Source organism: Triticum dicoccoides, chromosome 7B (assembly GCF_002162155.2).
Source record: "Triticum dicoccoides isolate Atlit2015 ecotype Zavitan chromosome 7B, WEW_v2.0, whole genome shotgun sequence".
Taxonomy (NCBI): domain Eukaryota; kingdom Viridiplantae; phylum Streptophyta; class Magnoliopsida; order Poales; family Poaceae; genus Triticum; species Triticum dicoccoides.
Window position 1 is genome coordinate 119,702,121 of NC_041393.1, and position 15,110 is coordinate 119,717,230.

At 45.9% G+C, this 15,110-nt stretch overlaps 1 protein-coding gene across 1 annotated transcript in view; it reads left to right on the forward strand.

The window, feature by feature from the left end:
• The window catches only part of LOC119336842 (probable fructokinase-6, chloroplastic), a 14,110-nt gene extending 1,146 nt beyond the window's left edge, over positions 1 to 12,964 (forward strand). The window contains exons 2-7 of the mRNA XM_037608926.1: positions 768 to 985; positions 1,801 to 2,013; positions 2,141 to 2,338; positions 2,424 to 2,561; positions 3,057 to 3,173; positions 12,490 to 12,964. Of these exons, the coding sequence (XP_037464823.1) occupies positions 768 to 985; positions 1,801 to 2,013; positions 2,141 to 2,338; positions 2,424 to 2,561; positions 3,057 to 3,173; positions 12,490 to 12,624 (1,019 nt within the window). The 3' untranslated portion in view covers positions 12,625 to 12,964. The remainder of the gene's footprint in view (positions 1 to 767; positions 986 to 1,800; positions 2,014 to 2,140; positions 2,339 to 2,423; positions 2,562 to 3,056; positions 3,174 to 12,489) is intronic.
• Positions 12,965 to 15,110: the final 2,146 nt, after the last annotated feature.

A 15,110-nucleotide genomic window follows, 5' to 3' on the forward strand; every position in this document is an offset into this window, starting at 1 on the left:
CAGGCATAAACGTTATGCAATTTTAACAGTTCTTTTTGTCTTACTGAAGGAGTAGCATACTAGTGTGGTACTGGTAACCGTCTAAGGGACAAAATGGATGCAGACTCCGGTATGCCTAGCTGGCCTGAGACATGGATGGCTGAACCTTCGATTCCTGTCATATATTTGGAAGTTGGTTGCATGTTGCGCTTAAGAATGGTGGGTGTGGGCATGGTTGAGAAGCATGCATTGTGCTCTCGATAATTTGTTTTCCGTATCTGTGCTGTATGCGTGTTGTGTACAAGTAGCTGGTAGTGTAGGCAGGAAAAAGTCTTAAGATATGCGGATGGCAAACAGTTCCTGGTGTGGAAGACTGGAAATTAGGCTGATTTATTGTACCTTAAAAATTTATACAGTCCAAATGTGTTTGGCATGCATATTCTGTTAACCAGGGTACTGGGGTAGCAAGTCTTTTGTCGTGGTGATGCTCCAGAAACATATATCATTGATTCATTCCTAAGTACTAACATCATGATCCTGTCATTTCTCAAAATAAAGTATCATGGTACTGTTGGCCTGTATAGTGATCATTCAGGAGCTTTTTGTGGACCGAAATGAGTTTCAAGTGCAATGGTTGGGGTTGGTTTCACACATTAAACTATTACTGTTATTATTTTTGGATTGAAAGATGATTTGTTTCCTAGCTATGTTTTATTATTTTATATGTGGTTCTGTCAAAGCCAAAGAATTTTGATATCATTCCTGTTTGATTCAATTTTCAACCATAGTTTGTACCAAAGCAATTTCAAACAGTGATGGCACCCCTGGAACAAGCGATTCTCCACATGTGGTGTGTTTTGGGGAATTGCTGATCGACTTCGTCCCAACTGTTAGTGGGGTGTCATTGGCAGATGCACCAGCCTTCAAGAAGGCTCCAGGGGGTGCACCTGCCAACGTTGCAGTTGGAATAGCTCGTCTCGGTGGGTCAGCAGCTTTCATTGGAAAGGTAATTTGTAACTTTCTTCCTATTTCTGCATGTTGTAATACAAGAGTGGGAAATTTCAAGGATGTGTAAATACACTACAGCTGGAAAAAAGGAGAATACACGCAGATAAATTGTTGCCAATTTTTTGTTTTAATTTAAAGTTTTATGTGCACTGCATACACCCTGAAATATTATCGACTAAATTGCACTTTTCGTCCCACAAATTTCACTTAGGTGGGTCTCAGAAAAAGTTTCTCGTGGGGTAGTTCCTAAACTTCTAAAACTGTCAGAAATTCATCTACGTTCACATACTCATATATGAAGCATTCCAATGACCCGCATAAAGTTCCGTGCAGCATTTTAGGCACTGCATGAGTAGAAACATGTGCATATTCCTCCAGGCTCCTGCTCATTGTTGCAGACAGCTTGGCTGCTCATATAGTTCTGACATCCTTACACATGTAACACATCTTGGTAGTATGCACCTTGAATCTTGCCTATGAGTACAGCATCACTTCTACCAAGATCGAGGAAAGTGGAACCAGAGCCAAGAAGTGATTCCATGTTTGCAGATCTCGATACTTGATCTAGCTGATAGGTTTGTGCCAGATAACTGCAAGTTTGGTGATCCTCGAGGAAGATTTCCATGTTTTAGGAACCTTTCAGGAAGATATTATAGTTTTTTTGTTTTGGAAAATGAGATCATTTTTATATTTAGAGACCTAAAGTGTGATGTGCTAAATATCATTAATTCCATGTTGTTTTCACCTCAAAGTGCATTCATTTGTGTACATGGTGTTTTTTCAGCTCATGTATTTAACACTGAGCACATTCAGGTTGGTGATGATGAATTTGGATACATGCTATCTGACATGCTGAAGGAGAATAACGTGAACAATCAAGGGTTGCTATTTGATACTCATGCTAGAACAGCTTTGGCATTTGTGACACTTCGAAGTGACGGTGAACGCGAATTCATGTTTTATCGTAATCCAAGTGCAGACATGCTGCTTGAAGAAAAAGAGCTTGACCTTGACCTTATCAGGAAGGTAGGAGAATTACATGGTTTTGTAATATTATTGCAATATCTATGCTTCTCTACCACCACAGCTTTGTTTAATCATGTAATATATTTGTGACAAGCTGAACTTAACTTAATCATGGCAATCATGCTAGGCAAAAATCTTCCATCATGGATCAATAAGTCTGATAACCGAGCCATGTAAAACTGCACATATTGCAGCTTCCAAAGCTGCTAAAGATGCTGGGGTACTAATTTCATATGATCCGAATTTGAGGCTCCCACTGTGGACATCAGCTGATGATGCTAGAGATGGTATCCTGAGCATATGGGATACTGCTGATCTTATCAAGGTAACAACTAACAGGCAGCAGCCTGCAAATTATTTGTGTTCACCAAAGGCTTATTGTCTTGATCACGCATCTGCTTTGAAAATAGGTAAGTGCAGAGGAGATTTCCTTTTTGACAAATGGGGAGGATCCATATGATGATTCTGTTGTGAAGAAACTTATCCATCCGAACACGAAGTTGCTTCTTGTCACTGAAGGTCCAGATGGCTGTAGATATTATTCCAAGGTAATGTCTATCTGTGAACTGTATATCTGGTCATTTATTGGAAGTTTGCAGCAACTTCTGTTAGTAAATGGTAAGGGATTGCTGAGATGCAGCCGCACTTCTTTTAGTATCTCCTTGAACCTACTTGGTCATGTGGCAGAAGTCATACAGCATTTAAAATATTTTCCTGAATTATAGAAAAACGTGGTGCAGAGCATAAGATGGATTTCCCTCTTGTAGTCGAAAGCAGGAGGAAAACCAGAGTTGTGTAGCCGAGTGGTGCTAGGTTGCTAGCCTATTGCCCTTGGGAGACCTCTCTTTTCATCAAGTAGTATTAACTATGTATCTGTGTTTTTTTTTTGGCGGAAAGTAAACTATTTATCTGTTATGAGCATATTCAGACCTGTAGGGTGGAGATCACAATGCCCTTCACTATTTCATGCAGTCACTTACTGGTCTTGTGTAACAAAGTCTATATTAACAATATGAATTATTGTTCCTTTTGTAAAACAACAGGAATTTAGTGGGAAAGTTGGTGGATTGAAGGTAACTGCTGTTGACACCACTGGTGCTGGGGATGCCTTTGTTGCTGGAATATTATCACAGCTAGCTGCAGATTTTTCACTCCTTCAGGTATGACTAGTACTGCCAGAATATGGAGTTTTCTTTTCCAGCCTCTCGAGTAGAGAGTGAGCTCGGTGAGGCATACATAATTTTTCCTACATATTTATTGTCGATGGAAGTAGGAAATGATTTCCAAATGACGAAGTGATATATTACTTTTGTTATCTGTAGAGTCCAATTTCTAAGTTTTGAACAACTATAGAGAAAGTTATGCACAACATGCTGAGTATTTTGGGCTCCTTTTGGGGTGCAGCATGAAGTGTGCGACTGGTGCTGCAGTTGTAGTCCAGTAAGGCAGACATGTTAGGAAGATCAAAAGGGAAGAGTTTAAGTAAGTATCGGAAGAAGAATTGAGTTAGGAAATAAATGAGTAATTCGGAAAGAGTCCAGCTCCAGTTTGTGATTTCTTTGAAGTCCTAGCCCAACTCTGTCCAGTTTGGGTCTTAGGCTTAGGATAATCCTCAGAGCACACATGAGGGCGAGCAGAGGTTATCGTTTATTCGTTTTATCCTCCTGTGCGTTCACGTTCTGAAACCCACCATCTTCTCTGCCGACCACTTAAATTCCCACCACGCAAGCCTAGTCCATATTACTGAAGGCCGAGCAGCTGAAGTGCTGAGCAGGCAACCACAAACTGATAGCTTAATTAATCTCGATATTATTTTTTTGGAAAAGGGGCGCAGCCCCGGCCTCTGCATCAGAAAGATGCATACGGCCACATTTATTAAAATAAAATAGGTCCAACAAAGGTCTGTAACTCCGTTACACAATAGTCCCCAAACGGCTCACAAAGAGCAGCAAAGTAAAAGCCACAGACGGCATGCAAAATAAAGATAAGAAAACTAATTGCTTATCCTATTACATGACCGCCATCCAAACCGGCTGAAAATAGCCCGAGCTACCATCTCCCATCGGGCAGATCCAGTAACCAAATGCTCCCTGGCCTCCGTCTGAGTGAGTAGCGACCACATACGGATTAGCGTGGTGGCTCGGAAGATGACCTGCAAAAAATGAGTATATGTTGTTCTGTTAAAAACCATATCATTCCTACAGTTCCAGACTGCCCAGAGTAAGGCACATACTCCTACACGAATGTGTTTAGCCGTTTGGGCCTCTATCCCATCCAGCCACGTCCCAAATAACGTGTTGATATTATTCGATGGAGTAATATTAAAAGCAATGTGAATAGTCCGCCAAAGAACCTTCGCCATAGGACAATCGAGGAAGAGGTGTTTGATATTCTCGTCTTGATCACAAAAGCTACATCTCTTAGAGCCGGTCCAATTGCGCTTTGTCAAATTATCCTTGGTTAAAATAACTTGTTTATGAACAAACCACATAAACACTTTAACTCTCAGAGGGACCTTGACATTCCAAACATGCTTGGAGAGGGGAATAGAGCTAGAATTGATGACATCTAAGTATATCGATTTAACCGTGAACTCTCCACTCCTGGTTAATTTCCAGCTCAACGAATCCGGCCGTTGAGCAAGCTGCACATCCATCAGTCTTCTCACCAGATGTAGCCAGGCTTCCCAACGCGCTCCGGCAAGTGTTCTCCTAAATTGGATATTAAGGGGAGCGGTCCTAAGAACGGTTGCAACCAGAGCGTCTCTCCGTTGCACGACGTTATAAAGAGACGGATACTATAGCGCGAGAGGAGTTTGCCCTAGCCATGTATCCTCCCAGAATCTGGTATTGTTACCGTCTCCGATAATAAACTTTGTTCTGTTGAAAAAGACCGATTTAACTCTCATCAGCCCTTTCCAAAAAGGTGAGTCCGTCGGCCTCACTGTCACCTGAGACAAAGTTTTGGAATGAAGGTACTTGTTGCGCAGAATCTGCGCCCACGAGGCTTCCGACTCTACAGATAACTTGTACAGCCACTTGCTGAGAAGACATCTGTTTTTCACCTCAAGATTTTCAATCCCAAGACCCCCTTGGTCTTTTGGTCGGCAAATAATATCCCATTTAGTGAGTCGATATTTCCTTTTGGAATCATCACTTTGCCAAAAGAAACGGGATCGATAGAAATCCAGTCTTTTCCTAACTCCAACTGGTATCTCAAAAAACGACAAAAGAAACATAGGCATGCTCGTGAGGACCGAATTAATAAGAATTAACCGGCCCCCATAGGACATCAACTTGCCCTTCCAACAGCTTAGTTTCTTCTCGAATCGATCCTCAACACACTTCCACTCTCTATTTGTTAGCTTACGATGGTGAATTGGTATACCTAAATACGTAAAAGGTAAACTCCCAATTTCACACCCGAACAATTGCTTATAAGCCTCTTGTTCTTCTTTGGCTCTTCCAAAGCAGAACAATTCACTCTTGTGAAAGTTAATCTTTAAGCCCGTCAATTGTTCGAATAAGCATAACACCAGCTTCATGTTTCGCGCTTTTGCCAAGTCATGCTCCATGAAAAGTATAGTGTCATCAGCATACTGTAGGATAGACACCCCTCCATCAACTAGATGAGGTACAAGGCCACCTACTTGGCCAGCATCCTTTGCCCTACCTATTAGAATGGTCAACATGTCAGCTACGATGTTGAACAGAATAGGTGACATCGGATCTCCTTGTCTCAGGCCTTTATGTGTCTGGAAATAGTGACCTATGTCGTCATTCACTTTGATTCCAACACTCCCTTTTTGCGTAAAAGATTCAACCTGCTTTCTCCAAGCTGGGTCGAAACCTTTCATGCGCAAAGCCTGTTGTAGGAACGGCCACTTAACTTTATCGTACGCCTTTTCGAAATCCACTTTGAAAACAACCCCATCTAGTTTTTTCGAATGGAGTTCATGGAGGGTCTCATGCAAGACTACAACCCCATCTAGGATGTTTCTGTCTGGCATGAAAGCAGTTTGGGTCGGCTGCACCACAGAATGCGCAATCTGTGTGAGTCTATTAGTCCCAACCTTGGTAAATTTTTTGAAACTGACATTAAGAAGACAGATAGGCCGGAACTGCTCAATTCTCACAGCCTCTGTTTTCTTCAGTAGTAATGTAATTGTTCCAAAATTCAAATGAAACAGCTGAAGTTGACCGGAGAACAGATCGTGGAACATCGGTAGCAGATCCCCTTTAATAATATGCCAACATCTCTTATAAAACTCAGCAGGAAATCCATCCGGCCCCGGAGCCTTATAGTTCTTCATCTGTGCAATCGCGTCAAACACCTCTTTCTCCGAGAACGGCGCAGTCAATACCTCATTCTCATCGGCAGCCAACTGAGGCACATCCTCAATTCTCGACTCATCCAGGGACACAAAGTTATCCTCTGGAGGCCCAAAAAGCTGCTTGTAATAGTTGGTAATGTAAAGCTTTAGGTTCTCTTGTCCAATGATCGTACCCTCGTCTTACTCAAGCTGAAAGATTCTTTTCTTTCTGTGCTTGCCATTGGCAATCATATGGAAGAATTGAGTATTGGCGTCCCCTTGGACAACTTTACGAACCTTAGCTCGCAATGCCCATTTCAACTCCTCTTCTCTCAACAGCTCTTTCAATCTCATCTCCGCATCCTCTTTAGCATGAAGCTCTGCGGACTGCAGAATTGTGGACTCAGCTTTCACATCTAAGGACTGAATAAGAGTAAGGAGTCTCTCCTTTTCAATCTTATAACTCCCACTAAGATGCTTAGCCCAACCACGCAAGAAACTTCTCAAGTTCCTAATCTTATTCTGCCATCTCTCAATCGGAGATCTTCCTCCTGCATCTTTCGCCCATTCTTTGGCTATCAGATCTAGGAACCCTTCTCTTTCAAACCACGCAAGTTCGAAAGAGAAAGTATTTTTGTTACCCACATGCGTTGCCTCCCCAGAATCCACTAGCAGAGGTGTGTGGTCTGAGATACCGCGGGATAATGCTTGTACTGTAACCAGGGGGAATTTCTGTTCCCACTCAACGCTTGCTAGGACTCTATCTAGCTTCTCATACGTTGGGTTTTGCAAAGTGTTAGCCCACGTGAATTTTTGACCTGAAAGCTCTATCTCTCTGAGATCCAAGCTTTCTATGATGGTGTTAAACATAAACGACCACCTGGCGTCGAAATTGTCATTGTTCTTTTCATCTCTCCTCCTAATAATGTTGAAATCTCCTCCAACCAAGATTGGGAGCTGCTCAGATCCGCAAATCCTGACAAGATCCGCCAAAAAGTCGGGTTTTAATTCCGGCTGTGCGGCCCCATACACCGCAACTAGTGCCCAATTAAAGCCATCGACTTTGGATCTTACCCGAAATTTTACGGCAAAGTCACCCATCACTACAGTTCGGACTTCCAGCGTCTCACACTTCACCCCAAGAAGGATCCCCCCTGATCTACCCCTTGGTGGAAGGCAATGCCAATCAAAATCGACACCGCCAGACAAAGTGTTCAGGAACTGAGGAGAGAAATTGTCCCTTCCTGTCTCGGAGAGGGCAATAAATCCAACTTATGCTCAATGGAAGCATCCGCAAGAAACCTATGTTTAGCCAAGTCCAACAGACCTCTGCTATTCCAGAAGATGCCTCTCATAGTTCATGGAATTTTTTGGCTGTACGGACCCTAGCACTCCGACGCACCGCGGATGTTGGATAAATCTTACGCCTCCACTTTCGCTTAGGCTTGTTCTCCTCCTCCACCCGGTCCTCACAACCGAGTTCTGCGGCTCTAACCTCAAGCTCCTCTACCGGAGTACTCTTCTCCCGGGGTAACAAGCCATCATCCTCCTGAATCTCAGTGAGTGGATGGGCAAGATCCGCACACAATGAATCGAGTACCCTAACACCCAAAGCATCAATATCCGAATCGTTCATGGGTTTAACCGCAGCTATGTTACGGATTAATTCTAAGGCACGATCCGCTTCTAGGTCGAGAATATCATTAACAGATTTTGAAATTTCACTATCATTACTACCTAGTGAAACTCCTAACTCATTTGCATTGTGGATGATCTCATCATTATTAAAATGCAAAATAGAATTGGAAATATTGACTGACATACCCGTAGTGACCTCCATGTCACGAAGCTTGGCCGCCCGCATGGCGCACCTCAGCTGTATATCATCAACATCCCCCTTGTCCTGAAGGCGACAGCTCATCCGTCGGCCCTCAGACACAGGATCCGGAATGCCACCAAAAGCGATGACCGCCTCTCTGGTGGCCCCGTTGGGGGTAGGGCCTCCTGCCCCACCTCCAATGGACAGCCCAGAAATAGCAGACGAAGACCCGGCGTCGACAACCGGCAAGCGTGGGGCCATATGAGTCTGGGCCGCCTGCCCAGACTCCCCACCAGGTGACCTACGCAGAGGAGAGAGGGCGGGGGCCGCCTGCCCCCGCGCCCCACCCAACCCGGCAGTCGGCCATGACTCTCCAGGTCCGGCCATCCGGTCAATCGAAGATGGGGGGAGAGCCAAGGCCTCCTGCCCGAGCCCTCCTCCCAGAGCTGACCCGCCGTCACAGGGCGACGACGCCACCCCAGCCGTCGGACCAGACGGAGACCCCCCAAGCAGCGCGCCAGCAGAAGTGGGAGAGGTCACCTGCTGAAGACCGTCCCTCCCAACCGGAGAGCCCGGAGCCTTGGCAAAGTCCAGTGAAGGCAACGAGTGCTCAAACACATCCTCAGAATCAACCCTGTCGCTCCACAACCTGGACGGCGCAGAAACCGCCTGAAACGATCCGAATCTCAAGGTACTCGTAGGGACTGTCGTAGAAGGAGCCATCCCATTTCCGGGCGTCTGAGGGTCAGCTACCGGGCCACTGGGCAACTCATGCCCATCATCCCCCTGTCGTTCCTCCGAGTTACCTGAGCCATCGTTCTTATCATGCCTGTCCACATCCATCCCCGCCAAAGCCTGAGTGAAGTACTCAGAATCCTCAAACTCAATATCTATGTTATAAACGAGGCCCTTATGCGTCCACTTGACGACATCAGGAACGAACTCGATATCCAGCACACTGACCAACACCGTAGCCACCCCGTTGGCCCGTGTGAAGGGCATATCAACTCTCTCAGGTCTGCCAACCAGAATCCCCAAACTTGCGGCAACCCGAACATCCCGAACCAGTTTGGATGGGACTCCCGAGAACCTCAACCAAACCTGAGTGAGTGGTTTTCCCTGCGGCTCCACTTTCTTCCACTCAAGAAACTCAAGAATACACTCAGTTCCAGGAACTCTGCACATCCCAAAACTGAGAAGCCGCTCCAAGTCCTCGGCATTCGGAAACTCAACCTTATAGCTGTTGTCCTCAAGGCGAATAAGCTCCCACTGAAAGTCCCCCGGAGCTAACTCCCTGAGTCGCTTGATTATCTGAGCCTCAGAAACGTCACCTTTCATGACTTTGACCACACCCGTGGTCGAGCTCTCAGCCTCCTCAGGAACCTCCTCCGCACAGGGAGACTCAAAGAACATCAGCTCAGCACAGCAGACACCGTAAATCGTGATACTCGGCATCAGATCCCTCAGTATCGGGCACTCTCCCATGTCGTGCGCTGGTTTGAGGCAGGTGTCACAAAGCTCAGTAACACACTCAGCAATGAAATGGCCTCGCTCTCCACACCGATAACATAGCATCTTTTCTTTTTTCCTTGCCCACTTAGAAGCTCTCTCTCCCTCAGACTGGTCAGCAGCTTGAGAAGCAGGCGCCACTTCTGGCTCAGACACCGGAACCTCAGTAGCGGCCAGCGCCGTTACCACCTCCATAGCCTCACCGGACAGAGTGCCCGTCTGACCAGTCGTGGGCATCTCAGAAGAGGTCGTGGGCTCTGCCATGGCCGTCGAGGGAGGAGGCTGTCGGAACCGGTTCCTCCCACCGCGACCACCACGATGTCCTCGGAACCCACCTCTCGTCCGGCGATCCGGGCCAGAGGCGCCCTCGACGAATCCACCTGTAGGTCCAAGGAAGGGTCTTTCAGCCGTTCCAACACTCTGCCAGGCATAACCTCGCCCACCGCCGGCCGAGGAGGACCCACGATGCTGACCCTTGCCATACGCGTCAATGCCATCATCGCCCCACTGACCCCGGGGCGCCGTAGTATGAGCACGGTTGAGTCCCGCGCCACCACCACCCCCTTGCTGCGTCGTCGCGTTCGGCAGCGGTCCTGAGCGCTGAGGAGGCCTGGCAGCGACATGAGGGGGCAGTGCCCTTGGCTGAAACGCCTGCACCGAAGGCGGCTTGCGCTGCACGGCGACAGCAGCAGCGTTGGGCGCCGGCGGCCTTTGCCCACCTGAAGCACCACCCCGACCCGGCATAGCCGGCCCAGGGGGCGCTGCTGGCCTCGGCCCCAACGGAGCAGTCCCGCCTGCAGCCGGTCGCGGCCCCGTCGAAGAAGACCCTCCCGGCGCTGGTCTCGGCCCCGCTCCCAACCCCGACGGGCGCTGGCCAGGAGCAGCTGCAGTGCTTCGGCCGTTCGTTAAAGATGTGCAATCCTGAAGCCATGAATGTGCTCCAACTGATTGAATGAGGAATGAATGTTCGTTCATACCTGATGCATCTATCTATATACATCAAACATTCCGTTCAATGTAGCTGTGATGTTTTTCTTGAAAAATTTGTCCTGGGGATTTTAAACAACAGGTGCGGGCGGTTTGCTTTATATATAAAGCGGGGCGGAAGCCTTTTTCGGTATCAACAGGTGCGGTCTAGAGAAACTGTACAGAATAAACAAACTACTGATTAGTGGCATACATGCAAATTAGAAATCTATAATAGAAATAACACAAACTGGAAATCTTGTCATGTACGTGTTGGCTTCGATCACGGTCCGCGATTCAGCGTCACAACACAACAAGTGGAGGCTTGGGACACAGTTATCACGGTGTGTCGAACCCTGTAGGCATTGGCCAGGGACATCTTAAGCGGACGAATGGCACTTTCATACTCGGCTTTGTGTGGAATAGAGCAATTTTCAAGCAATTAGCATTTCGTTTTCATTTGCTTTATGTCATATCTGTTTTTGTGTTTGGCTAGGTAGCTTTGGCGGGGTTGCTGCAGAAATTTAGTAATGTCTGGAGATACTCTGTAGTTGGATGTACCACCTTGTTGCCGCGGCAAAAGAGCAATAAAATTCTTCCTGTATCTAAAAAAAAGCATCAAAAAATTATTCTGTATCAAATTCTCCGGAATGGTGGAATCTTTTGCTACTCATAAAAAGAAACTGAAACTCTGGAATCACAGTGTCACTATGACCTTGGAGTTAATGCTGATTTGCTTGTCTTAGCAGGACAATCGGTAAAACTATACTAATTATTTCTGTAGGAACACATTCCCTTCATTTCGAAATATAAGGCATGAAGTTTTTGCAATTTTATTTCAAAAGCACGACCTGACAGACGTTTTCTCTTACTTCCCTGCATTTATATCATTTCTTTCGCTCCAATATTTATGATTAAACACGCGTACTAAATTACTAACTATTCCTTTTTTATGGATGCTATGGTCATTTCTCTTAACTTTTTTTCGTTGGTTGTATGCCCTGTTTAATCCCCGTGCTTGATCAAAAACAGCTTATGGAATGGAGGGACACCTAGTTATTTTGTATACACATTACTCTGTAAGTATTTGGGCCATATGCATGCGTGGGCACTACCAACTGTGGACATGCTAATTTGATAAATGAAGCTAGAAAACACGTAACCATGTCCGGCAAGGGCAGTGCAGAATATGCCCTATTGGTAAGGCCCAAACATCGACCATGAAAGTGTTATATTGGCGCAAATAAGCCATGGCCTGCGGTGGTGACCGGCGTCGGCGCGCCAGGTCTGGTCTGTGGCGGACGTGGGCATTGTCTGGGCATATAGTGCGACTAGTGTATGGGCATAGTCCGACTAGTATCTGGCCAGTGTACGTCCAGGTCGAGCCCGTGGTGGGTGCGTGCGTGTGTGTGTGCGTAAGTGTGTGTGGGTGGGTGGGTGGGTGGGGGGGGGTCTGTTAGCGAGAGACGCGGCCCTGTGTAATCGTTGGCCAGTCGAGTTTGTGCTCGAGGAAAATTGCCGTTCGTGCGGCAGGCGTTCGTGCGCCGGAAATCTCCCTGTGTCCACCGTGTTCTCCCTCCTTGGTTCGAGCCAGAGAGCGTGCAACAGAGAGAGGGCGAGGGCGACTAGAGAGGGTGAGCCAGAGCTAGGGCTAGACCCTGACCTGTTATTATCTAAAGATCGTGGAAATATTCAGTTGACACAGCACATGTATCACAGCCCAAAATATACTAAGAAAAGTGAATTGCATTTCTTGTTATTGCACCATTGCTTTTCAAGCCCACGTATTTTTGTTGTCTGCAATTTTGACACTAGTCTGAAGCAGTGGTTTTAGTGCTAGGCTTACCTAGCTGTTTTGTGGCCTAAACAGGATGAAGCTCGGTTGAGAGAAGCCCTGAAGTTTGCAAATATCTGCGGAGCTCTCACTGTGACTGAGAGAGGAGCTATTCCTGCATTGCCCACCCGACAGCAAGTGGCTGATGCCCTGACCAGTGTCGTTGCTTAAGTCTGCCAGGCAGGTAGTTTTCATCTGGTTTGTCGTGTAAACTAACGCAACTAGCGTTGGCCTGTCAAGCATCATGTTAGAATAGTTCTAAGTTGGCCGTGCGATTTGGTTTAAGCTCTTTGTTGCCTTGCTGGTGTACCCCAGGCTACCGGCCAACCAAATAAGATGCAAGATGCGAGTTGCGGTCCAATCTCGCCTGTAAAATTTGTGTTTTGATCCTCAGAGCTGCTACTTGCTGTATAATCATTGTATATTTTTACCGCAGTTATCTGCTGCTGGTGCTGTGAGGATGTGCATTTCGGGCTAACCATGAAAAAGAGAAATAGGCTAGAAAAAGTTATATCGTGTGCAGCTCAGTTTATTATTCAGGGGGAAATATGGATGACGTACTATTCATGATTATTATTATTTTTTGTTTCTTGATATATGTGGATTGAATCTCTATGCTGTCTAATTCTTTGGGATTTCCTACACTTTTTAGCGGTCTAACCATATTTTAGTAGCACGGTAGTACCCTTTTTTTTTGAAAAGGGGATCTCCCCGGCCTCTGCATCACAGCGATGCATACGGCCATCTTATTAAACCAAACAAAAAGGTTCCAACAAGATCTCAAAGTCTCGAACTGAAAAAAAAGAGATAAAAGCTCACACAAAGCCAAACTGGGTAGAAACACAAACTTGCCAAATAAAGGACGCCACAACCGGTTGGCTAAAGAGAGATAGGTAAACTAATTTCCTATCCTATTACATGACCGTCATCCAAACCGGTTGAAGATATCCCGAGCTACCATCTTCCAGCGGATAGATCCAGTAACCAAATGCTCCCTGGCCTTCATCTGAGTGAGTAGCGCTCACGCTCCATCTGAGTGAGTAGCGACCATGAACGGATCAATGCCGTGGCTCGGAAGATAACCTGCAAAAAATGAATACGTGATGTTCTGTTAAAAACCAAATTATTTCTGCAAGTCCAGATAGTCCACAGCAAAGCGCATACTCCTACACGAATATGTCTCGCTAAGTCGGGCTCAATCCCATTAAGCCACGTCCCAAATAACGTGTTGACAAAATTCGGTGGAGTAATATTAAACGCAATGTGGACCGTCCGCCGAAGAACTTTGGCTAGCGGGCAATCAAGAAATAGGTGCTTGACGTCTCATCCCGATCACAGAAACTACATCCAGTAGGCCATGTCCAATTACGCTTCGTCAGGTTGTCCTTGGTTAAAATAACTTGTTTATGAACAAACCACATAAAGACTTTTATTTTCAATGGAACTTTGACCGCCCAAACATGCTTGGAGGTAGGAATGAAGCTCGAATTGATAACATCAATATACATTGATTTAACTGTGAATACTCCAGACCTAGTAAGCTTCCAGCGTAATTCATCTGGTTGTTGAGAAAGCTGAACCTCCATTAGTCTCCTAACTAGATGGAGCCATTCTTCCCAACGATTGCCCGCTAGCGACCGTCTGAACTGAATATTAAGGGGGATCGATTGAAAAACGGTTGCAACAAACACCTCTCGTCGTTGAACAATGCGATATAAAGACGGGTATTGAATGGCCAAGGGTTCCTCTCCGAGCTAAGTATCCTCCCAAAACCGTGTACTAGCCCCGTTGCCAATACTAAACTTTGTCCTATTAAACAAGGATTATTTGACTTTCATCAGTCCTTTCCAGAAAGGCGAATCGGTCGGTCTGACTGTCACATGGGACAAAGTTTTAGTCTGAAGCTACTTGCTACGAAGGATTTGCGCCCACGTGGCATCCATCTCACTGGACAGCTTCCACAGCCACTTACTGAGAAGGCATCTATTCTTAACTTCAAGATTCTCAATACCAAGACCCCCTTGGTCTTTCGGTCTACAGATGATATCCCATTTGGCTAGGCGGTATTTTCTTTTTAGTTCATCATCCTGCCAGAAGAAACGCGATCGATAGAAGTCCAGTCTTTTCCTGACTCCAAGTGGGACTTCAAAGAACGACAGGAGAAACATAGGCATACTCGTGAGCACCGAATTTATGAGAATTAATCGGCCTCCGTATGACATGAGCTTGCCTTTCCAGCAACTCAGTTTCTTTTCAAATCGGTCTTCGATGCATTTCCATTCTCTGTTTGTTAGCTTACGGTGGTGGATTGGTATACCTAGGTAAGAAAAAGGTAAAGTCCCCAAATCGCATCCAAACAATTGCCTATAAGCCTCTTGTTCATCCTTGGCTCTACCAAAGCAGAACAACTCGCTCTTGTGAAAGTTAATCTTTAAGCTGGTCAATTGTTCGAAGAGGCATAATACCAGCTTCATATTTCTCGCCTTGGCCAAGTCATGCTCCATAAAGATGATTGTATCATCAGCGTACTGAAGGATGGATACACCTCCATCAACAAGATGAGGTACCAAGCCACCTACTTGACCATTCTCCTTAGCCCTTCCTATCATGATTGCTAACACATCAACCACAATGTTAAACAGGATAGGGGACATCAG